We start from the raw sequence: 24,681 nt of genomic DNA, 5'->3' as shown, positions 1-24,681 counted from the left end.
GCTTTGGCAGGACTAAAATCTAGTTTTCTCTTTTTTCATATATGATGATGATCCTTCATCATTCATCCATGAGACATATCTGTTCATTGTAGTACAATTAGAAACATTTTTTTTTGCATTGACTCATCAGCAGTATTTTTGTTTCTAAATGATGTTCAGAAAATAGTTATATCATAAATATTATTATTTTCTTGTATCTAAGAATATTAATATTTCAGTGCATCTGGGACTAATATCTTCACATATCATAAGCTTTTTACATTATATTAGACCACATAATAAAGTATCTTGTGATAAAAATGAATATTGCAAACATCCCAAAGAAGGAAATTTTGCTTTTATTAATACTGAGGCTTTGTGAACAAGGCCAATCAGAGCTCTATGAATAGACAAAACAAAACTACTCCCAAAAGTGTTGCCAGTGGATGACTGTGGTGGCAGCTGAAACTGAGGACCATCAGCAAAGATGCAGAACTGCCTCGAAAGGTTGTTGGAAGGCTTTTCATAACACACTTACTGAGACAGTTTAAGAAGTGGATGGGAAAAGATGTAGGGAGAAAGGGTACTTTGAAGTGCTGGGACAAATATGCAACTAACCGATATCCATGCTTTCTATAGAATGTATAGTTATAAATGATGGAATCGTCTGTGCTTTGTCCATGACTGATGACCTTCATGTGAAATTGTGAGTAGTAATTTAAAATGGAAGGTATATTTTCTGTTCAACAAACAGAAGACATGTGCTTTAAAAAGAAAATGCTGATGTAAAGTGTTGTCTCATCTTGTTTCGGGGTGCAGGAGAGGCCAAATGCTACACAGAAACAAAATAATAGTTTTACAAAATAATAGTTTCATTCCGGTGTTTTACTGCAACCATAAACCCTAAACCACAAATATTGCTATCCTTTAACATATATATGCATTTGTTACTATTGTGTCTGCATGTGATAAAAGTTAATTGAAAACTAAGTAGGAAAAGGTGGTATCTTTGATCAGGTGAGCTGGTACAACTGGAAAAGCCAGGCAACGTTTTAGACACATGCATTCCTCAAACCAGCTGAACCTAGCTGGTTTTGCTAGCAGAGTAGCTAGCTTTTTGATCAAGAGTAGTTGGCTTAAAAAGACTTTCTTCTCATTAGAACTTGACTTTCTCTTATGTATTTAGAAAACCATGGCTACAAAAATATTATGCAGTCCATAAGTTCTTTCTTGTGATTGGTTTGAACATACTGTTTTTAAATAGATTATTTTTTCCCCTTTAGTGTTACAGAAGATTGTAGAGGTATGAGTCCTTCTTACTCTCCCCATGCCATTTACCACAATAAACTTTGACCATGGTTGCAGTTATCATTCTCTGTATATTAAATGATCTTAAATTTTCACATGCATTCCTACATATGCAGTATTAAACTGTGATTTGTGGTCCATCTATCTAAAAAGTTTGTGTAACAGAAATATTTATTGCCAATTTATAATATCCTTATTTACACAAAAATGGAGATTTATTACATTCAGCTTGGTGAAGAACTAAGCTTTAATTTTTCATAAGTTCAGTTTTTGATGAATTTTTTTTTAGTTCTCATATAATACCATCAAAGTAAGAAAACATATAAATAAATAAAACAATTAAAATAACTAATTTATTTAAAAGTATGGATATAAATCTGTACTTTATATAAACATAAAGTTTTGAAAAAGGTTGAACAAGTATGCATAAGCAGTAATAGATTTAGTTCCTTGGGAGTGTGTTCTAAATTGGATGACCTCAGAAGGTACCTTCCAGGCCTATAATCTTGCAGAATGAAATGCATCATTAAAATGTTCAGACCTCCCTGCACATGAATTATTCTAAGTAACTTATGAATATCTACAATTCAGTAGTCTTTCCCTTTCAAATTTCAAAGAAATTGAGTACGTAGCAATGGTCTTATTGTCATTGGTCAAAGGTGCCTTTCCTCCTTCAAATCAACTATGAGTGCAACAGAAGTAGAACAATAACTCCTCTTGTTCTTTCTCTTCTCTTCCTCATTTTATCTTTTCTAATTGTCCTTTACTCTGTAACTTGCTTCTTCTCTCCTTTCAAGGAATTTATCTGAGAACTTCTTCTGGGTGGAAAATAATACTGCATGTGTGTAGTGGGTTCAGCACTGACTGAAATCGCCAGTGCACCTACAAGAAACATGTACTCATTTCCTGCTGTGAGATATGAATTAGGAGGAAGGCTAAACAGGCTCAAAAGTCAAAAGGTATAAAGAATACTTTATTAACAGAACTAAAAAAATTAAGAAGAATCAGAATAAAACCTTCAGAACTCTTCTCCTCCCCTCCCCACAACTACTTTTCTTTCCTTCTGACAACGTAGAGACAAAACTTGGAATTTTCAATCAGTTACCACCTCTACAAGTCTTTCATCAATTCTTGTAGGGGGATGAGCTTCTTTCATCATGCCAAGAAGACTTCTCCACAAGAAACAGTTCTCTTGTGGTGTCAATGTCACAGCGAAACAGCCACCTGGGAAAAGAAAATCTGTTTGCAGTGTGAAAGTCCCTCCCATGCCTTGCAGCTTTCCCAAATCTGCTTTCATGGGCCATGGGGTACTATTTTAAGAACTTATGGGGTACTATTTTAAGGATAGCATAAAAACCCTAAAAAGTTCTCTTATTTTATCTCTGGGAACAGAAGCTTTTCTTCTTCTATCCCTGGGCAGTTTCTTATTTTTCTCTGTTTAAGCTTCTCATTGGATTACAGTTATTCAGCATCCACATGCTCCAGCACAAGCGCTCTTTTCTCATGGGCTGTGGACAAATGCTGCATCCCCCCATGCACTTCATGAATTACAGAGAAAAAACACAAAGTCTGATATATCAAAAATATATCTCTGCCATAGCCTTACAAAGAGAATTTCAGTCCAAGACCAAGGCATCTCCTTAATCCTCTCTTAACTAGAATTTGACTCTTTCTTTACTGATCTCAGTGTCCCATGTTGTTTTCCTTACGTGTCTTCACCCTTTCCTTTTACTGATTCAGGAGAGAATTGGTATTTGTAGGTTCATTTGTTCTCAAGCTTTATCAACTGAAACAGTTCTTACAGAGTTCTGCAGCACTGAAAGGTTGATCTCATCCAGGCTGTCCATCGGGGGGATCACTCACCGTGCCTCTCGCTGCTGCTCACGGGGTCTCTGCCGACACCGTGCGAGCCGTGCCGGCCACCGGCTCCACTCAGCGCTTTTCTTCGTGAGGAGTGTCAGAAACAGGAAAAGCTGCTGCTGCTGCCTTTTTTGCCCTTCTCTCCACAGCACGGCTGGCTAAAAGCAGCTAAACAAACAAAGTCCATTGTGAGCCACGCCAAGGCAGAACGGCCATGCACCATTGTCTCAGTCACACCAATTTCTCAGCCCCACAGTCCCGGCCACGCGGCTGCTCCCGGCCCAGGCCAGCGGCAGCCACTCCCGGCCCCTGGCCGCTCCGGGCCTCAGGGCCGCTCCCAGCGCTGACAGAGCCTCTGGCTGGCATGGCCCGGCGGTGCCGCTGGAAAAAGACCGGCGGGCTCTGCCGGGAAGGGGCCCGGCCCCGCTGGGAATGGGCCCGGTGGATTCCCCGGTGAGGGGCTCGGCAGCCCGCGCACCTCCCCTCAGAAAATCTCAGCCGGGCCACAGGAGGCCAGCCCAGCCCGACCGTGCAGGCTGCACGGGGCCAGTCTGACCAGCACCCAGTTACTTCTGCAAAAGCCAGAAGCCAAGAAAGAAATTTCTCGGCCTTTCCCATCTTTAAAATGTGACTCTCACAGAGGCGGACCCAGATTCTAAATGGTTCAGTAGGTTGTCAATTCTCAGAGCTAGCCAGCTATTGGTTTCTGCCAGGCAGAGAGGAAGCTCTTAGCAGCCCCTACCAGAAAAAAAAATCTCCACGGGTGGCTTCTTCCCTTCTCACCGAATGTCAATTAATGCAAAACCAGCACAATGTACTAATATGTCCATTTATACGGTAATTTTTATATCACCATGACTTACATAGAAAATTTTCTCCATTTTATACTACATGACTTTGTAAGGAGTTTTAATCTGCGTTAAAAGGACTTCTTTTAATCTAGAACAACCATGGCTATGGAAAGATTAATGACATTTGAATGGTTGTATATTGATTTAAGAATATCACTATAAGATATACAGCGGTACAACTAGAAATGGTCAAATATTTCAACAGAGACAGAACCTTTCCCTGTTACAGAAATTTTTGGATCAGCTAGCTTTAGAAAGCTAGTCATACCTTAGAACCAGTGTATGACTGAATGTGTTTTCATTAATGTTAAATAAATTAATATTTCAGTAAACATTTGTGGGTGTAGTTGTCTGCAACAACAACAAAGTATCTAAGTATTTCAATAGCTTATGAGAATCAATTACACACTTACAGGAGATCAAAATGAAGCTTTGAAACATCAAGCTTTGTCTATAGGTAAATTTAGATAGTCTACATTTAGGTGCTATCAAAGTCCATTTCTAATTTTTATGCTCTTCTAGGTCAGTTTCACAGTGAGCTGGGCTGGTGTTTTTGGTTTTTTTTTTCTTTTTTCTTTTTTCTTTTTCTTTTTTTTTTTTTTTTCTTTTTCTTTCTTGACTGTTAAGTAATTGGGGAGAGCTGTTTTCTGTCAACTGTACATGTGCTACCTCTGCCTAAATCCTAGGAAGGAACAAACCTTCAAAGCTGTGTATAAGCTTCATAGCTAAAAATCCATCTATGTGGGTTGTGTATTCATGTCCTCTAGCCCATGGCTCTTTGACCTTTGTAAAGTGGAAGATCATGTTTTGTCTTGTTTTGTTTCGTATTTTTAATCCACAGACAAGGTTATGAAGACATTATACTGCCTTCACTTATAACCAAATTAAATTAGTTTAAAATTTATATATCACTTTAATACTCTACTTTTTATCCCATTTTCTTGTCTGATTGCCTGGGAATCCAGGCATAGTATTTTCAGATTTTTTGTTATTCAACTTTTTGTTTTTCCCCAGACGACCTTTTGATGATTTGTGATCCTGAAGAATCTGAAAGCACTAATCTTCAAGGGCTCTTGTCATCTACAGAGATGGCTGAAGAAGGGGATGTGGGTTATCTGCTCTTGAGGCACTGAGGGGAAAAGGGGTTGGGAGCCACCATAGCAGCTTCATGGACACTTTTGTCTTTCTCTAGTAAGCTGCCATATTTGAGAGCAGGCTGCAAAAGGATGTCTAAAGAGGTCCAAAAATTATCTAAGTACCGATATGTACCCAAGAATCTCCCTTTGCTGCCTCTTCTTTAGTTCAAAAGAGCACCATATAAAGAGTTGATCTTGTTTGCTGATTACTATCAATATTTGAACATTGCTGAGTTAGCAGCTGTCAGAATATGCTCCTTGCTTAGCTTTTAATTAATGATATCTGAATCATAATAGAGGTAGATGACATCTGATAAGGTATAGATCAAATAGGTAGATAAAAATTTCAGGCAGAGGCAATTTCTACTAGATAGCTAAAGATGCCAGAGATGAATCTTGCACTTTTAGTTACCTTTTTATTGACACCATTGAGACCTTGCTGCAGAACACATAAATCAATACTTTCTTTCATGGCCACAGGAGAGCCACTGTTAACATAAGAATTCAGAATAAAAGCTTCCTTACATTAGTCTCATGTGGGTGCAATATCACTAAGCAATTAATGGCAACAGGGAAGAGCTCAGAGAGTCTCATTTTGAGGTGGAAACACTCTGACAAGCATATCCTTATTCCTCTTGTAGCAAAGAACTGCTTTCTCTACACAGCTACCTAGATGGCTAACTTGAGGGGTCCTTCCAGAACTAAAACGTGTCTTATTTTCACAGTTCCTGTGAAACACAGCACTATCCATATGAAAATAAAATGTGGGGAGGCAAAGCTTGGAAGCTAATGTCAAACCCTACAAGCATCTTAATTGCATAGACTTGATCAAGTGTTAATTTCACAGCTAGGTTCCCGTATTTCTGCAGCTGATCTTCTTCAGGTGCTTTATGAAGCATTGGTACTTTACCTCCATGATGTGGTCTAAGCTCTTGTTTTCTACAAATACAGGGTTTGCAGGAAGCCTCTGCTATGTGATAGCACTCCTGGACAGCTGAAATTCATGGCAGAGGATGTGGCTGTGTAGGTGCTGCCATGCTTGGACATGAGCTTAAAAGAGACTGTAAGAATTACCTGTTCTTACCTGGCAAGGGAAAAGGAGAAAGAAAGGTGAGCTGCCAGCATCCATTCTCCTTTACAGTTCCAGAAAGGGCTAGTCCTGCCATTTAAAAGAGTAGACCCTAGTCTTAAGAAGCTCTCAGTAACTTCTAGCATGAGAGCCAAATAGGTAATAACATTAAGAATTAATAGTGGGATGCTCCCAAAGTTTCTTAAGTTTAATGATGAGACCAGAAGTGGTGATCTGAATTGCAGATGGTAGTGGTTCCTTCCTCTCTGATTTGGCTTTGATAGTTTCTTTGATGTAGAAGAACTGTGAGCTTAATTTGCATAACATTACTCCCACTCTTATCAGTCTGCTGATGAGATATCTTTATTAAATTTTTCACTATTTCAGGATTATTTACATACTTTCTGATTTTATAGTGAGATTCTGCTTTACTACACAGGGAGCCTACTGATGAACATCTGGTACCTTATGAATTTTGATAATTTTAGTATGGTATTTTAAATTTTGCTTCTGTTACAAATTACTCTGCTCCATCAGAAATTACTACCATTCTTAATTGACATGCAATGTCTTTTCAGGAAATGGCAACTGGAGATGATTAAATGAGTAGCAGAATAAAAATTATGAGCAAGTTCAATTGATGAGGTTGCCTTTTATTAGTATGAACATATGGGATATTTACAAAACAAAACATGAAAATAAATACATCTGTTTTTATAAATTCTTCTCTTAGTTATACTATTCACTTTTATTCTAACTCCAGTTTTGTTCTTCTCTTTCTTTTATATAACAGACTATCTTCTAAAACAATTATTCTTTTACTGCTGGGCAGAGAAGAAGAATAAAGATGTGTTTTGAATGTAAAGAAGAAGCAGTTTTTCTCCAGAAAATAAATTAAGTTTCTTGCAACTCAGTTAAACATGAAATGTCCACAGTTACTATTCTTATTTTCCTTAATTTGTACGGTTATACTACAATATGGCATCCCTCAATTCCCAGTTTCTGATATTTTTTTTTCTATTACTTCTAGTATGTGATTTGACTTTGTTTTCAGGCAGCACAGTGAGAAAGATTTTTTTTAAAAAAATCCAGATTTTCAAACATATGAAAGATTTCCTTTAAATTTTTTTTTTTTTTTAAATATATCAGAATCAGTTTAGGACATGAAGTCTACTTTATTGCTCAAAACAATGAAACAATCCTCAGAGCTATTCTAATCTGATTTGGAGAGTTCCCCCATGCACATCCCTGGGACAGGAAAGGGGGAAGGTGCTGATGCACCCATGACAGAGGTCTAATTCTGGTTATGTTTTGGAGGCTTCCACTGCAATTCGAATAGCAATGAAAGCATTACTTGTTCAATATGCAGCCTATTAAAAACACTTTCCCTAAGAAAGGGCTTATTTGTGTACAGATAAAGACAAGAATTAAAACAAAGATTCTGGAGAACAGCATTAAGGAACTGCAAGGTTGCTTTTTTAAGAGGAGTGAGAAAGACTACCAAAGATAATGTTGTAGACCCCGCTACAGCTTGCAAATGATTTTTATTCTACCAGGAAAATTTTGTAACTTTTTTTTCCACAGGTTACCTATCCAGAGTATCTTGAGGCCTGTGAAAGTCCAAGAATGCACTTTACTAATGAGGTTCTTCTTGATAGCAAGAATGTACAAGATGCACACTGAAATTTAAAAAAAAATCTAACATTTTATTTCTTTTCTTAATTCCATTATAAAAAGCAGTACCTTAAAGTAGAATTTATTGAATAGTGCAATGTATTCTAGGAATTACATATGAAGGTTTATATTAAACATCAAAGAATTACACCACTGGCTTATTCTTGATCTGTGTGCTTTGTAATCTGTAGAACATGTTCAGGTAAAGAGAAAAGCAATTTACATTAATTTTTAAATAGTTCAACCATTTAGCCTGTGTGGTTGATTTTGATTGGATATATATTCTTATTTCCTTCTCCCATTGTAACCGTTAATTTACAATTTGAGCAATAATATGTAGCTAAATATTAACATTTCAAATAATTTTTACGTATCTGCAATGTCTATATTAAACAGTAGGTTCTCCAATTATACATAAGGTACTATACTTAATTTAATATACTTTAAATGCAACATTTTTTAGATTGTGCTTTTCCGTCTTTTAAAAGAACACTAAAAATTTGGAAGGGTACATGGAGAGGATCACTTTTTATTTGATGAATCGAGTTTATAATAAAATGGCTCCAAAGACCAAATAAAAAATATCTGAGATGGCAGAAGGCAGGATATTAATGTATTGATATCATCTGGATAATAATGCAGCATGTTCCTGAACTTCAGAAACTCTGAGAACTAAAATGACTATGTTTTTCAGGTATCAAAAAGTTTTGAAGTACGTTTAGATTTTAAAAGATGTACTTAGAAATACATGTTATGTGTGCATACACACACTTGTGACTGCAGTGCCCTGAGGAAAGCTGCAGAGTACATCCATAAGGACCAACTCTCTTCTGACAGAATTTGGTCCACAAGGAATAAGTGGGTCTGGAGTACTCCCATGGTAGCTCCATACCTTGCAATGCAGGACACAACAATGCAAAAAATGTGTAAATATCTCAGCTGTCCACAGATACCAGAACAGCCCTTGAGGCGTAAGGTAGCTTGTGTTCATGGCTACATCAATACACCAAATAGGGAGGCATAAAGTTTCTCTACGTCACCTTTGCCCTTTTCTTACACCTTCAGGCTAAGCACAAGCCCAAATTTGTATCTGCAACATGTTTGCATTGTGGCTGAGTTCTTTAATGCTGAATGCATTCCCAAAAAAAACTGCTCTCAAGGGTTAATTCAATAAACAAAACACAATAAAAGCTACTGAAAAGTCTGGAGCTGGAAGGAAGCTGACTAACTGCTCCTTGGTTTCCCATGCTGCCAGAGTAATAAATTGCATTTTTCAACACGGTGGCTGCAGCTGGCTTAGAGTTTAACTTTCTTTTGTTATTTTTAAAATTTTTACTATTACTAAGAATTAAGATTTGGCATGTCAGTCCTAAAAACATGAGCCCTTGTAATGGGAGAAGGAGAGGGCCAGAAGAATTTCATTGCTGATCCACTCATTGTGGGAGGATGCGCCTTTGAAAGTATTGTCTTTTTGAGTGATCATTTGAGATACAGAAAAACACCCATCCTAGAAAACAACAAAATTGCCTTTAATGACTGTAATGACAGGAATCTGACTTTTTAATTTGAAAGAAGACCCAGTGAATATTTTTAAAACTGCCAACAACACCTTCTACCAATTTTTTTGCTGCTTCCCAGCTCCCTTGCTCTACCTGGCACTTAAGCTTGTGTATAGGAAGAACTTCTATCACTTTCCTCACACATATAATTCATCTTAATATGGCTATGCTTTCTCTATTTTTTTTCTGTATGCAATTTTTGCTATGTACTGATCAGCTGGTTTGCTAAACAGCTAAATGTTTTTAAAATATGTATGTTATACTGAAGTATGTTTTTTTCCATAAGCTTATTTCACTGGTTACTGCACGTACTGTGCTAAATCTTTGATCATTGCCTAAATTTTAACTGAAAAATAGTTCAAGACAACAGTTGAAGTGCCACTTAATTGTTTTTAGATGACAGACCTTATTTTTATGTAGATTTTTCTGGGTATGGGTATGAATAAAATTCATGACTGTGAAGAAAATAGCACTGATTGTGCTTCACCTTTTCAGAGCACTGAATAAATACAGGTTATATGGTGTTTCTCTTCAGGTCTGAACAAACACACAGACAGACCTGACCTGAGGATGCAAATTCTTTAAGGAAATAATTTTTGAAAGCAGTATTTTAACTTCTACTCCTGCAACTGCCAAATTGTTCACAGGGCATTTAATGGTTTATTTTAAAGATATGAACTAAATTCACATTGCTCCTTTATTGAGCAGATTTTTATACCATATGAAGAGCAGTATCTTCTTGTTACTTGAAAGTTAGGCCTTTGCTTTACTAAATATTATGTGCCTTTGGGACAGGAAGAAAGCCTGTGCAACAGGTTTCTGCACCCTTGCCGGCATGTTCAGACAAATTAACTTGTCATGATTAGTTGTGCTTGGTCTTTCCAAAGAGAGCTAGAGGGGTGTGGAATTCCATAACACCACCTCACCTTTTCTCAGTGGATGTCACTGATTTGTAGCTATTGGAACAGATTTTCTTTACACACGTGATGCTCCCTTTCCAATCTCTGCACTTGCATAGACCTCCTGTAATGTAAGCCTACACCATTCTCCTTGCAGTAGGTACAGCCAAAACACAGAGCTGTTTAAAACTCCCTGGCAAAGGCTCCCCTCAGTCTCACCCACACTGGATGCACATACATGGTCTCCTGGCCATCAGGCCCATCTGTCAGGATGGCATGGTGCCTATCCTCAGCCTTGTGAGATAGATTCACTGCAGCACAGACACAAAGCAAGCATTGGGTTTAGGGCAAGCATTCTATATGGAGTGGCAAATAATGCCTATTATATGGGAAATAACACCTTTGGGCTATTAGCAGCACCATATATTTATTTAGCCTACCTGTGTTATGTAGATATGTGTTATGGGATATGTGGATACAAAAGATATGAGTCAAAATACTTGCAGCTGGAAGCATAAAATTAGACTCCTATGTATGTATGTCTGTCTAGAGACATATATATACATACATATGTGTGTGTGTCTTATTTTTCAAAGAGCAGAACACCCCGCAGTCAGTTCCCTGTATGAAAACTGACACACACTCACACCTTCTAAAAATCAAACCACTTGCAAATATGCACTTGAGAGACATCCAGCATGGTGTTTTTCTTAGCAAGAGGCTCTCCTTTAGCCTCATGCTTTTGTTAGTTATTTCTGGTACAGCTCTGGATAAGAAAATGCCATATGGAAATGAGAGTTTGAAGAAACAGGCTCAGTTTCCAGAGTGCAGTCAGGCAATGCACCAATGCCTATGGGGAGTGTGGCATTTACTTGCTGTGGAATTGCTTCTGGAGCATCACTTCAGGAGCACACAGGCTGATTCATGCTGTCTTTTTCAAATAATGGACTGTGAGGCTCTAGCAAACTTTCTTTTCTGAGTTTTGTGTACAGCTGCTCTCTGTGTGCTCTCAGTGTGAGGTCTTCTGACTCCTTGCTCTGTGGGAGGGTGGGTTAGAATTCACTGGAAATGTGGGCTCAGTGATGGCAGTGCTGGCAGCAGAGCAGCAGGAGGTCTTGCATACATCCACAGCGCCAAACAAAGGTCCCTTTGTGGGAGTGCAGCAGCTTTAGAATATACAGTTTGTCATCAGCAATTATCTGGGTGTCATAACTGAAGATCTGCCATAACACCTACAACCCTGAAACACAGTGTGCCTTTGTCATATGATCAATTTTTTTATTATTCATTATTACTCTAGATTCCCTTTGTAAGAATCTGGCTCGGTAAAGGGGTCTGTACACCACCACATATAATGGATGTCCAGCATTCCCCAAGCACTATTAAATGTTGGAAAATGTAAAAAAAGCAACAGAATAAATGAAAACCCATCCCATATATCTTTCTTTGTATTCATAATTAGACCTCATAGAATTGTGTGAATTCCTTATTTTTTTAAAGAGTACTTTTTGAAACACACAGAGGTGCATTTATACCTTCAGGGTTCATTAGGGGCTACTTCTGAATAGAGGAGAATGGCAGAGGGTCACTGGTACTATTTAAAAAATTTTCTCTTTTCCAACATTCATATAAAAGAAGAGGTTTATTCATCGATTCACTTAAATTCACCAGGGATAGCTACACAGGAGAAGGGATTGAAAGCTCCAATTCACTTTAATTTGTCTATTTGCTTACAATCTGTATTGGAATGCAGTACCAAATAGACAGAGGGGTTTTTTTTTACTCATGAACAAACTCTTTGAATTAAGTATATTTGAGGATAAACATTTAGTTCTGAGACCGGACTGATACAAGTTCTGGCTCTAGGAAAAGACAGACACATTTCTTTGTTATAAAAACACTGCAGAATGAAGTTCTTTGTGGGTCTAGTGCGGCAGAAAGTGGAAATAGAAAATTCTGTGATTCACACCATAGGGGCATTGACTCCTCTTTGACATAGTCAGAAGTCATAGGCTTCTGCTCAGTTTGCTGTTGGACTGAACTATTCTGATAGAGCTGACATTAAACAAATGTTAAATTTCTGTGAATTCATCCAGGGCTCGTGCTTGAGTATTTTGCTGATTCATGTCATGAGAGGGCTATCAACCCAAGGAAATGAGTACAAAAAAAGAAAAAAAAATGAAAACAGTGAAGAACCAACATTCAGCATACAGCTTCAGCAGATACTGCATTTAACAACACCAACTCTGCCTATAGCCAAAGGAATGACAGAAACACTTAGTATGGTGTTGATTTGGCAAGGTGCAAATTTGACCAAAAATTCAACACATAGTCAAAACTCAGGTAAACTCCGGAGTCCAGTTCATGCCTTTGGGATCAGCTCTAGTGATCCAGAGGACACAGGGGTTTTTACAAGGCCAAGGCTGCCACAGCTGCAATATGAAACTTCTCAACTCCATCTTCATCCTAAGAATGGATTTGATGCGTGGTCATTCATTTGCTATAGATCTGGAGCAAAAATGTTCATCCTTGGCTGAATTAACGCCAAAACATCCTCATCCTCCCCCCCTAACCATGCAGGGTCTCTGGAGCATACCTTTACTCCCCAGGAGTTAGGAATTAGTAAAGCCCTTACTGGTTAAGTGATCAACTGAGTCCTTCTTAACCCAGAAAAAAAGAGATTGCAAATTGGTCCAGCTCTATCTTTATTGGAGTAAGTTCATGCATGAACCATCAGAATTACATAGCTTCCTCTTTCTTTTTCCCAAATACATGATCTATAAAACAACCACATCTTAACGAAGGAAGGTAAGTGTGTGCTTCTTTTAGAAAGCATCTGTTGTTTGATAGATCTCAGATATGTAAGTATTTATGTATGTATGTATGTAACTATCTATCTGTCTGTCTATCTCTCCATTATATATCTCAGAGCTATAGTTTTATATTTATTTTTGCAAGCAGAGAATGAGAGCAATATTAGCTGTATAACATATAAAAGTATGTGCTACTAATATTTGATACATGATTCTCTGAATGATAAATATAATAGTAAACTCATTAATTATACCTGAAGTATAGTTACTAAATGAGGTGCCTGTTTAAGTAAATGAGGACTTCTGTACTTATTTTTTTTTTTTATTATTTTTATATTATCCTTTGGCCAAGGAAACCTTTTGGAAATAAAAATGTGTATCAAATGTATATCCCTTTCTCCAGTTGTGCTGGTTTAGCATTAATTGACATTTGCTGAGGAGAGAAGAAGCCACCAGTGGGAGCTGACGGTGGTCAAATAAGACATTTTTAGGCTTCAGGCATTAGCTTGAGCCCATGTGAAACTAAGTCTCACAACGTTCTCACTCTGGCCTGAGAAATCATAAGGAGAAATCCAAACAGTCCTTAGAGAAGGCAAACAACCTTTGCAGGTGTTGTTTGTTGCCTTGTTGTTTACTTGCAAGAAACAGCCAAGAGGTGTTGTTCCTAATTGTTCAGTGATGGTGATGTGTTGGTTTAATGACCAATGAGAGGTTTACCTTTCTGGACCTTCTCAGAACTGTCTATAAAAGAAGATCTGGAAGAATAAAACTTGCTGGCTTGTACAACTTAGCCAGAGAGTCTGTGTCGTCACTTTCACCATTCCTAATAGAGTATGACAGCCACCAACAGAAATTATTTTTCTGAAAAACTACTTAGGAGCTTCCTCTGTGCCTGGCAGAAACCAATACCTGTCTAGCTCTGAGAACTGACAACCTATTAAACCATTTAGAAACTGGGTCTGCCTTTGTGTAAAATTCCACACATTTTACAGACGGACAAGCCCGGGAAATCTCTCTCTTGCTTCTGGCCGTGAAGAGGTAAGGGGTGCCGGTCGGGCCGGCCCCTGCGGCCTGGTGGGGCCGGGCCGGACCCCAGCGGTGCCCGGGAAGCCATGAGTGATAAAAACAGAGCCAGGAGACCTTCTTCTCATCTTCTAAAGCGTCGCGCGCACACCTCCGTCGCTCCCTGAAGAAACAGGAATGCGGCTCTTCCTACGGGGTGCAATGTAGGCAAAGCCGAGATCTCCGTCCTCGCGGGTAAACGCGGAGACCCGACCGGTTTGGCAGTCCAGGGATGTCATCCCTAGCGAGTCTCTTCGCGGTCATGGCGAAGAAAGCGGAGTTCGTGGGTAGTGTCCCTTGATCCCGACCTTAGGGCATCGCTCTCAGTTTCTTTATTTAGTGTTCCGATGCCTCATAGATCGGGCTTTTTTCCGAGGTGGTGTTTTTCGGTAGCTGATTTGCATAAGCCCCGATCGCCATCTTGGGAAGTCCTCAACCCCGGCCGCCGCTTCGGGAAGTCTCCGGTCGCCATGTTGGGAAGTCTCTTCATTCCGGTTGCCGTGCCGGGAAGCCTCCGATTCCGATCGCCGTGCCGGGAAGTCTCGAACTCCGGCTGCCGAGCCGGGAAGCCTCCGACTACGGTCGTCGTGCTGGGAGGTCTCGAACCCCGGCTGCCGTGTCGGGCTGCCGTATCGGGAGGTCTCCGACTCCGGCCGCCATGCCGGGAAGTCTCTAAGCCCGGCTGCCGCGTCTGGAAGTTTCCAGCAGGAGCAACAAGGAACGGTTTGGCATGGAACTCAGAACAGGAACGTTTCGGAACCTGGAACAGAGGCTGCAAAGAACACTTGCGAAACATGGACTGCAGGTAGGGCTTATTTATATCAATGGGGCCGAGGCTGGGCCAGGCCATGGCTGTCACATCTTGTCTGTCACTGAGCCCTCCCCATCCCTCGGCCAGGTCTGAGCTGGGGTCCGCCAGGCCCCGGGAGCTGCTTTGGGCCGGGCCAGGCCTCCTCCGTTGCCCAGAGGCTGCTGGGCAGAAGGAGGGGAAGCCATCGGCCCGCAGATGATATTGAAGGAAACGGGACAGAGAGCAGCTATGTGGCCAGAACAGCCATGACCATTCTGGCTGGGCCTTCTGAGATCTTGGCACAGGCCCAGCATGGCCTGAAAATCCATCACTATGACTGCTTCAGCCACTGCCTGGCAGAAACCATCATGCCCATCTGCAGGCCCCGGGTGAGATATTAACTCTTTCACTGCACAGATGAGTCCTGCAGACCTCGATCCTCCTCTCAGGTGAGAGAAAAGCACAGAACAAAGACACCTTGAGGACAATATGAAGACACCAAGGTCAGTAAAGAAGGAGTGAAGTCCTGGATGGAAGGAGAATGAGGAGATGCGTAAGTATTAGGGCTGAAAGTTCTTCTGGTAAGGCCATGGAAATGGACCATGTTACACAAGAATATCCTCTTTAATTCATGAGAAGGTATTTGGAGATGGAGTGTTCAAACTGTAGATGTGAGCGGAGGCATCCATAATGAAGCAAAGCAGATGTTGAAGTAGCTGTAATCCCATGAGAACCTTGAACAGAGAGAGAGTGATGAAGACCCTTTGCCCCCAGGGAGATAAGAAGACCTCTGTTCCCAGAGATGAAGATGATCTCAGAAATGGAGAGAACCTTTGCTTTTGAACAGTTCATCCTTAAAATAATACCCCATAAGTTGACATGGCCCATTAACTCAGCTGTGGGAAGGCTGTGAATGTGGGTGGAAGTTCACGATTGCAGATTTTCCTGGCAGCTGCTATTCATGGAAATGAAAAACCACAAGAGAACTGTTTCTTGTGGAGAAGTCTCCATGGCATGGCAAGGGAAAACCCCTCTCCCTACAAGACTTGATAAAAGCCTATTGTAGAGGTAGTAACTGATTTAAAATCCCAGGTTTTGTCTCTATGTGGTCAGTTGGGAAAGAAAAGAAGCTGGGTAGGGAGAGGAGAGGTGTTCTGAAGGTTTTATTCTGATTCTTATAATTCTTTCAGTTCTGTTAATAAAGTTTTCTTTATACCTTTTAAGTTTTGAGCCTGCTTTCCCTCCTCCTAATTCATGTCTCACAGCAGGAAATGAGTAAATAATTCTAGTAAGTACACTGGTGTAGTGGGTTTAACTAGCGCTAAACCCATTACACCAGTTTACCCTTTTATTTTCAGATTATATTACATGGTGTATATTATGTGATATATGTCCATCTAATTTAACAGCTTGAAGAAATAAGTAAGATTTCTAAGTTGTGCTTAGCCCTGTTAACAACATTCCACAGTTTGTGGAATTACTGTCCCACAGGAATTTTTCTCTGGGTGTTAAAATAAAGGTCTTCTTGTACATAAATGAAATATTTGTAGTTGTAGAAGGATATAATAATTTCATAAGTATGCAAATTAAAGAACTACTTTAGCCTTGTTTAAGGTGCAGAAAAGATGGGATAAGAAGTGTCTTTGTACCTGTGTGTCCCCACTGATGTGTTAGAATCTCAGTACAGAGTTGTTCCAATTAAACATCTGCATTTCTCTGCAGCCTGTCAAAAGACAAAGCCAGAGAACCAAGTTATGTCCTTCTGAAAATCTCTCACTCTTCCCTTTAAGAGAAATATCTGTATTTTTTAAGCGCTGAATAAACTAAAGCCTTTAATTATTCAAACAGGGGTGTTTTTTTTAAAGTAAACAATTTTTTTTAAAGTTTTCATGTATCAACTGAGTACTGACATTCATCAGAATCAGATGTATTTTATACTGGGCTGAATGTGATATTTTGTTTATGTCTTTGTAGTCATAGTATTTGTTTTGGGAGGTTTGTTCCCCTAGGTAATGATATCAATTCCCACTCTCTAATCACTGACTTCTCTTCCCAGTTGAGTTCCCTGGGTTGTTCCAGTTGTCTGGAGCCACACACTACAATGGATGGATGGATGGATGGATGATCTTTATACTCCATATCTACACTGACGTAGTCCTTGGGAGTAAGCAAGGAGAACAGTATAGACATAGAATGTGGGCACCACTTGTAGAAGACAATCTAATAACATGAATATCTGTGTATCATAAAGTTCAGGACTTTATTTACAGCCTTATATCTCAAATAGTGGGATAAGTTTGTGTTTATGCAAAATGGTTCTAAATGTAACATGAGTACAAACTTCTAATTCAACATATTCTTGAAAGTTGGAATGAGACAAAAAATACAACTCATAACTTATCCATTCAGAACATAAGTACTCCTAGCCATTAAATGCTGTCCTCTGCACTGCCTTGGTGTCAATTCAGAAGTCATTGTCTTCAAGAAAGCCCAGAAGCATAACCTGAAAATACAATATTTTCTGTGTGTATACTCCCAAGTCTAGCATGATCATGAAAAGACAAGAATTAGCCAGCTCAGCCATGGAGAGATTGATGTATCTGCTCTGCTCTTTGCCGCAGGCAAGGGCAAGTTAATTACATTCATGGGAAGGTGAGTTTCTGCTGGTGTATGAGGGCAGAACACACGTGTCTAAACTATCATTAATACAGGTGTGAAAGAGGCATTTCTTGCTGGCAGAGTCAGACCAAGTAGAATGAATGCATTCTTCCAGAATTAGCTTTGTCACCTTCCCTACAAGTTGTTGACACACTTTGAATTTTAACAAAATAAATGATTAAGAAGAATTGCTATGCAGTGCAACAGGCATGAAGGTTACTGAAAGTCATTAGAAAAGAGAAAGGGTGGCAGAGAAAATCACCATTTTCTCATTTTTATCCTAGCTTGATAATTGGATAAGAAATGCACCTGACAAAATATCTGTTCCTTTAGACATCGGGACAACCCTTGTGCTGGTAAGAAGGGTGATCTAAATCATGCCATTGACAGAAATGAATCAAAGAAATCATGATTAAGTGTAAAACCTGCAATTTATGACTACTAGTAATCTGCAGTACTATTAAAAAAGGTAATAGCTTGTACTGGCAGACAGGGTTAGAAATGGCAGGGTGAGATTATTACAATCAGGAGGGGAGATTGTTGCTATGTAAGATCAGCATACCAAGGAAAAATGCAAACAGAGGTGTCTTCATCATTTTATCATCTTTAGAGAGTCAAATTAAAGGAAAAAAGCTAAACTATGCAGGTGTCTTTGATACAGCAAAGACTGCAAAACCCCCACAATGTTATGAAGCTGATATAGAAGATGTTTTTATGCGTGGCATTCTTACTGTTTGTTGTTATCATTTTAAAAGTATCATTTGAGTAGCTGTCTTTGCATGGCAGATGAGGATGCCATTCATCTCTGAAGATCACAAAGTTTCTTTTCTTCAGGAATGTGGCATTCCTTGGGATATTCAGCTGGAGCTCAGGGAGGTCAGACAGCCTCTGACTATCTGCAGTAGTCTGAGCTCCTCACTTCTCTCCCTTTAGTATTCTCTACTCATTCTGAATAAATATAAAAAGGACATATTTGAGGAGGGCTCATCTAGAGACACTTATAAACTATTGTTTTGGTATTTTTTTGATGGCCTTTTTGCCTTTCAGTAAACTCACGGAGCTAAGCATGCTATAAACATCTAACATACAATCCTGTTATAAAATGAGGAGTTAGTGCAGGATTTCAGCTGCTTCCAGAATTGGTATGATGACGTGTGAATACTGTAAGGAAAAGCAAAAGGGAAAAAAGATATGACTTTTTATCATCCTGCCAGTTAGTGTAAACAGGCTGTAAATGGTCTGGCCCAGCATGTAAGCTGCCAGGAATTTCTTTCCTGTATCACTCCTCTCAGATGCTTCTGTTCCATCCTAAATACTGTTATGAATGTCCAGGTATTTTTTTCTCACTGTATCACAACACTGTTTTAAAGTATGAACTTGAAATACATGTATGATCACCTGTTCTGTCTTCTCTGCATTTCTCTTCAGTGATCAGTTGTGACAAATTACAGATTGTGTCATAGAAAATTTAATTGTTAGTATTTCAAACAATTCTCTTTTTCCTTATCTCATACCCTTAGGCTCTTTTTAAAGAAATCAGTCTACTGTCAAGACAGATGTCTGGAATCACAGCGATTAGTGAATCAATTTTTGTGTCAACTTTTGTACTTTAAAACAAGTATTGAAAGTAGTCTGGACTTTTCTCTCATTGTGAAGGAATTTCTTTCTGTTTGTGATTTCCTGCCACAAGAGATTTCATGCAGATAATGGTTTTCAAAGAATGTAATTGCTTGCGCAATTCGAGACGATAACTTACTAGTTTTTGTTTCCTGTCTCAGCCAAGAACAATTAGGAAAGCTTAACAGAAACCTAGCAAATTTTGGGCTGCTTTAACCTTCTGCTGCTGCAAACAAAAATGTTAATGTAGTATAACTTATATCAACTCAGTCATCGTAACATTATTAGTTACTGACCTGTTTGCCTTATCTTTCATGTTACATATTCTCAGAACACTTCAGATCACTGGGTGGAGCTTCACTTAGTGATGTGATTTCTAGAACAATGCTTCTGGTCCAATCAACAGACAGAGCCACATGACAGATGTCAGGTTCAAGACAGGCTTCTGGTTTACACTATATTTCTGTCAGTCCCAAACACTGGAAGATTTTTAACTGTATGGTCAATACATGCATTGTCAGTTTTATAAATATACTATGTATTGGTTTTTTTTAATACAGGTTGTTGGGGGTTAGGTGTCCTTTTTTTTGTTGTTCTGGCTTGGCCGTGGAATTTTTACCCATTAGTTGCGGGGACAACCTAACTGTGGGCACTTGGTGGGTGCTCGACAAAGGACAAAGAGTGGTCGGGCCCAGGGGGGGAAGGGGGCAGGAAAGGAGGGTGGGGACAGTTTTGGTGGGCTTTCTTTGGCTTCGGGGAAAGACATTCCTTTTCTGGGGCACGGAGCTGCTGCGGTGGAGAGAAGGGAATCACCCAGACGGAGTTGCTGCTTCTTCTCCTTCTCCCCTCTTTGTTGGTGGCCTCGCACCCCCTGTCCTGCCGGGACGTGTGGCAGTGCCAGGCACCGCCGCGGAGCTGCTGATCCACCTCAGCCACCGGCCCAGGATCTCAGCTCATCTCTGCTGTTCCAGCCGACTGTTCCTCAGAGCCCTGCAGGAGCACCGGGACTGACTGCCCGAGGGGTTTGTGAAAACAAAGCCTCTCCTCCATCCCATCTCAGCCAAGAAGGCTGTCACGGGGCCCCTGGTTCTGTTTTCTTGTTATTGCTGTAGTTATTGTTGTTTGTTTGCCTGGTTATACTAGTAAAGAACTGTTATTCCTATCCCCAGATCTGTGCCTAAAGGCCCCTTGATTTCAAATTTATAATAATTTGGAGGGAGGGGGTCTACATTCTTTCATCCCAAGGGAGGCTCCTGCTCTCCCTAGCAGACACCTGTCTTCAAGAACCAAGACACAGGTTAACCCTAAGTGTTTTTGTATTCAAAGCCTATGCTGCCCTCAGTCTGAGAAATTGCTGTTCAGTGAATAGTTTCAAATGTCTACTCCTAGAAAATCAAAGAGAATTATGAAAAGGAATTGCTTACGGATTTCAGTTCTGCATTAGGGTTTCATATGAGTTGTTTGTCAATCCTTCAATACTTCATTAATATTCAAGAAAATTTATACAATAAATTATGGCCTCTAACATTTTATATTAAATGTTAATATAATCAAACATCTGCACTTTTCCCCCAGGTACTACCCTGCCAAAATACTTTTATACTTAGTGGAGTATTTTATCATGATGATAGTAATTTCCTAAAGGTATGCTGGCATTATTAATATGCATTTGTATTCCAGACGTATAAAGATCTTAGTTGGTTAATAATAAGGAATTAATAGTAAACTCACCAAGACTCAATTTTTATTTTCAATGCTGTCTCAGTCTAGGGAATAACAAATTATTCAAATACAAAAGCAGAATTGTTGTTAATAGCAGCAACTATAAGGCAAATTGAAGGAAAAAAATTGACAGAGAGAATCACATATTCATGTAAGCTTTGTTTTGTTATGGTTATGGACTTTGTATCAGCAATCCTGAGTGATAGAGGCTGGTGAAATGACAGTACACATTAACAGTTGGGTCTCACACCCATCTTTCTGGTATAAATTTTTTTAGAAATACAAACTGTAAAGAGATTAATACACCATTTTATCTTTTTAGGCAGTCTTTTTATGTTCTTGTTATCAGAAAAAGGTCTTAGCAGTGTGGGAACTACATATCAGCAAGTGCTTGATTTCCAGTGTGTTTGCAGTTTGGTGGTATGGAACATCTATGATGTTTTCTTCTCAGTGGAAATCATGAAAGATGTGAGGAAGGAAATTGTTCCTTCTCCATTTTTGTTTCTGGTTTTGAGTCTTTTATTTCCTTCCTAAATGACTTCCTCCTGTTTCTCACAAAACATTTTCTATAAATATCCTTTCCCACTAGACATGTGTCAGAGAATCTGCTGTCATTAGCCCATCAGCTTTTCCTTTCTGCTGGAATTTGCAGCCCCCTCTCCCCAGGTCATTCCACTGCTGTCTCTACAGGGAGAAGTTATGAGGGCAAACTAGGATCTTACACTCCCTGCATAGTCCTGAAAGAGGCAGAACAACATGTGGAACTGCACAATCAGCCAGTAGGGGTTTCTGTTTGAGCCCCAAAATTTTGTACTCAAGGGGAGAAGACAGCAAGAAACTTGAGTAATTTGTTGGGGAACAAAGCCACCTTAGCAGGGGAAATAACTACCTTTGTCTGGCTTTCCAGACACTACAGCAGAAACAGGGAAAGTGTCAACCAGGAGTTTGTCCAAGTCCTAAACAGATTTTTTGAGGGGTCTGAAAGTTCAGAATTATGAGACACTCCCAATGGACCTGGCCTAATTGTAGCCTGGGTTTATACCAATTACCATACTTGCAACAGAGGCAGGCATGATGTGCATTCTGCAGACTGGGAACTAATAACTCTCTGTATTCATATTAGGGTTCTTTCCTAGAGGACTATCCCATCCTTCTTTTTAAAAACACAATAATATCTTATACTCATTAAAGGTGAAAAACTTGTTGGTAAGCATAATACATGAATCACTGAATATAAAACAAGTTTGCAAAAAATGTTTTAGAAAAATTTCTACATTAAAACATTGTTTTCTAAACCCACAACTTCATCTTTGAGATCATCCACATTTCCCGAAGAAAAAACTGTGGGGCTGGAGTCTTTTCCCTTTGTGTTGACTCTGTTACACTGAGGGAATTCAATGGCCCACATTGAAACTATCTGTATGGAGTGAAGCTTTCAGAAGTGTCTCTCCTGATCACTGCCCTGCCTATGGCATTGTATTTGGTTTGTGTGCCAGGGTTTTTGTAGCTGGGGGGGGCTACAGGAGTGGCTTCTTTGAGAAGTTGCCACAGACTTCCCCCATGTCCGACAGAGCCTGTGCCAGGATAGACCTGCCTCTGGCCAAGGCTGAGCACACCAGTAATCACGGAAGCACCTCTGCGATAATATACCTAAAAAGGAAGAAAAACTGTGCAGCAGCAGCCAGAGAGAGGAGTGAGAATATGTGAGAGAAGCAGATGAGTGCAGAAGGAGGGGAGGAGGTGCTCCAGGCAGAGAGTCCCTTGCAGCCCGTGGTGCAGACCATGGTTGTGGCTGTGCCCCTGCAGCCCATGGAGGTCCACAGGGGAGCAATGGAGGATCCCACACTAGAGTAAGTGGGTGCCTGAGGGAGCGTATTGTTGGGGAAGGTGAAACAGCGAAACCTTATGCATGTGATTGTTTGGCACTAGATTGTGAAAATATGAAGGCTAGAATCAAAGTAGAAATGAAAGCCTGCTTTGAGTTATAGGATACTGAGTACTGGTTAACCAAAGAACAATAGCCTAGCCAGCTAGAGGAGAATCCCTGTTGATAAAACAATGTCCTTCTGCTGATAAGAAGAGTCCAAAAGTAAAGAAGCAAGGAAAGAACTTGTAAAGCTCTGTAGAGTATAAAATGCAACACTGTATGTTAATATAGGGAAGCACATAGGTTGTATGTAAATTCTTTAGTGGGTGTGTCTCATGGTGATTGGTTTCTGGTAATTAGAATATTCACGACAGAAAAAGATATATTGGATTGTAACAAGAACTTCGCGCTCTTTACTCTTAACTCTTCCCTCTTCCTTCCCTCCTTTCTTTACCCCTCTCCCATCTCCCCTCTCCCCCGCTCTTACCTCTGAACCCCTCTTAACTCTCAGCCCCCTCTCCCTGCTCCCACCCCTCTCGCCTTCCCTGCTCTTTCCCTCTGTTGCTCTCTTACTCCCTCCCTCCCCCTTCCAACCTCACCTTCCCTGCTCTACCTGTTCTCTCTGCCCTCCCCCGGAGCACGTGGACGCCGAGGCTGGTGGCGGACACGGGTCTCCCCTCCTTGTACCCTTATAATAAATTGCTTATACTTAAACAGCTTGACCCTGGAGAAGTCTCTCACCGCGAGCGAGCGTTTTTACATCACCAATAGGGTATGACCCAATGAAAAGCGCATGCTGGAGCTGGCTCCTAGTGGGACCTGTGGACCGCTGGAGAAATGAGCCCACACTGGAGCTGGTTTGCTGACAGGACTTATGACCCCATGGGGGACACATGCTGGAACAACCTGCTCCTGAAGGACTACACCATATGGAAGGGACCCTATCCTGGAGCAGTTCCCAAAGAACTGCAGGTAATTGGAAGAACTCACATTGGAGAAGTTTGTAGAAGACTGTTTCCTATGCAAGGGGCCAATTCCAGAGGAGTGGAGGAGTGTGAGAAGTCCTAGCCCTGAGGAGAAAGAAGCAGCAAGCAATGTGTGATGAATGACCTCAGCCCCATCTCCTGTCCCCTTGTACCGATGATGAGAGGAGGATGAGAAATGAAGAGTGAAGTAAAGTCTGGGAAGAAAGAGAGAAAGTGCTTTTAATTCGGTTTTATTTCTTATTATTTTATTGGTAACAAATTAATTTCTTCCAGTCAAGCCCATTTTCCCTATGATGGTAACTTGTAACTTGTGAGTGATTTCTCCCTGTCTTTATCTTGACCAATGTGCCTTTGGTTGTTATTTCCCCACCCCTGTCCAGCTGGGGAGTGATAGTGTGACTTTGATGGGCACTTGATGTCCTGCAATGCCATCTGCACATCGTGGTCTCTGTGGCTGGAACTTTGATGGTGGTTATGGCCTCCTGAGGGACCAGTGAGGATTCAGCTTCTGAATCAGGAGATGCAGAGGTGCATTTCTTACTGGAAGGAATTTTGTGTCATCATGGTCAGAAAAAAGGAGCATAGCACAAACTGGCTTGCATAGCACACAAAAAACACTGCAGTCACTCGTGCAGATTAGACTATTAATTTTACAATGTGTTAATCCAAAATATGTTAATCCAAACTGTAAATCCCAGTCTGCTGAGACAAAAATTGAATTTCAGTTTCAATTCCATACCTATACAAGTGAAGATGGGAACTGTAGGAAAACTGCACATCACTATTAAAATTAATGCTGCATTCTTTGTAGTTTAGTGTCCCAGTTTCCTC

General features: G+C 40.1%; 1 protein-coding gene and 1 long non-coding RNA gene across 7 annotated transcripts; one reads left to right on the top strand and one right to left on the bottom strand.

Moving 5' to 3' along the window:
- Positions 1-322: 322 nt before the first annotated feature.
- On the bottom strand, positions 323-3,228 carry LOC111925612 (uncharacterized). The gene is made up of 2 exons (XR_002862330.2): positions 3,151-3,228; positions 323-2,511 (listed from the first exon to the last, which is right to left on the bottom strand). It is a non-coding gene; the product is annotated as an uncharacterized LOC111925612 (long non-coding RNA).
- LOC111925638 (uncharacterized) lies at positions 3,173-20,445 on the top strand. 6 transcript variants are annotated; one of them, XR_015289324.1, is made up of 4 exons: positions 3,173-6,244; positions 6,997-15,015; positions 15,418-15,503; positions 17,057-20,445. XR_015289324.1 is itself a non-coding variant. In XM_086898003.1 (4 exons), the coding sequence occupies exons 3-4, from the start codon at positions 14,558-14,560 to the stop codon at positions 15,419-15,421; spliced, it is 462 nt and encodes a 153-aa protein (XP_086754129.1). In that variant the 5' UTR covers positions 3,553-3,600; positions 6,086-6,244; positions 6,997-14,557; the 3' UTR covers positions 15,422-20,445. The 6 variants fall into 6 exon arrangements, 3 of the variants coding, with proteins under 3 accessions (XP_086754139.1, XP_086754120.1, XP_086754129.1); XR_015289322.1 differs by having other exon boundaries at positions 15,418-15,553; XR_015289320.1 differs by having other exon boundaries at positions 15,418-15,553; positions 15,640-20,445.
- The last annotated feature ends 4,236 nt before the right edge of the window (positions 20,446-24,681 follow it).

Source organism: Cyanistes caeruleus, chromosome 1 (assembly GCF_971803275.1).
Source record: "Cyanistes caeruleus chromosome 1, bCyaCae1.hap1.1, whole genome shotgun sequence".
NCBI lineage: Eukaryota > Metazoa > Chordata > Aves > Passeriformes > Paridae > Cyanistes > Cyanistes caeruleus.
This window is presented reverse-complemented; position numbering and strand designations above follow the sequence as displayed.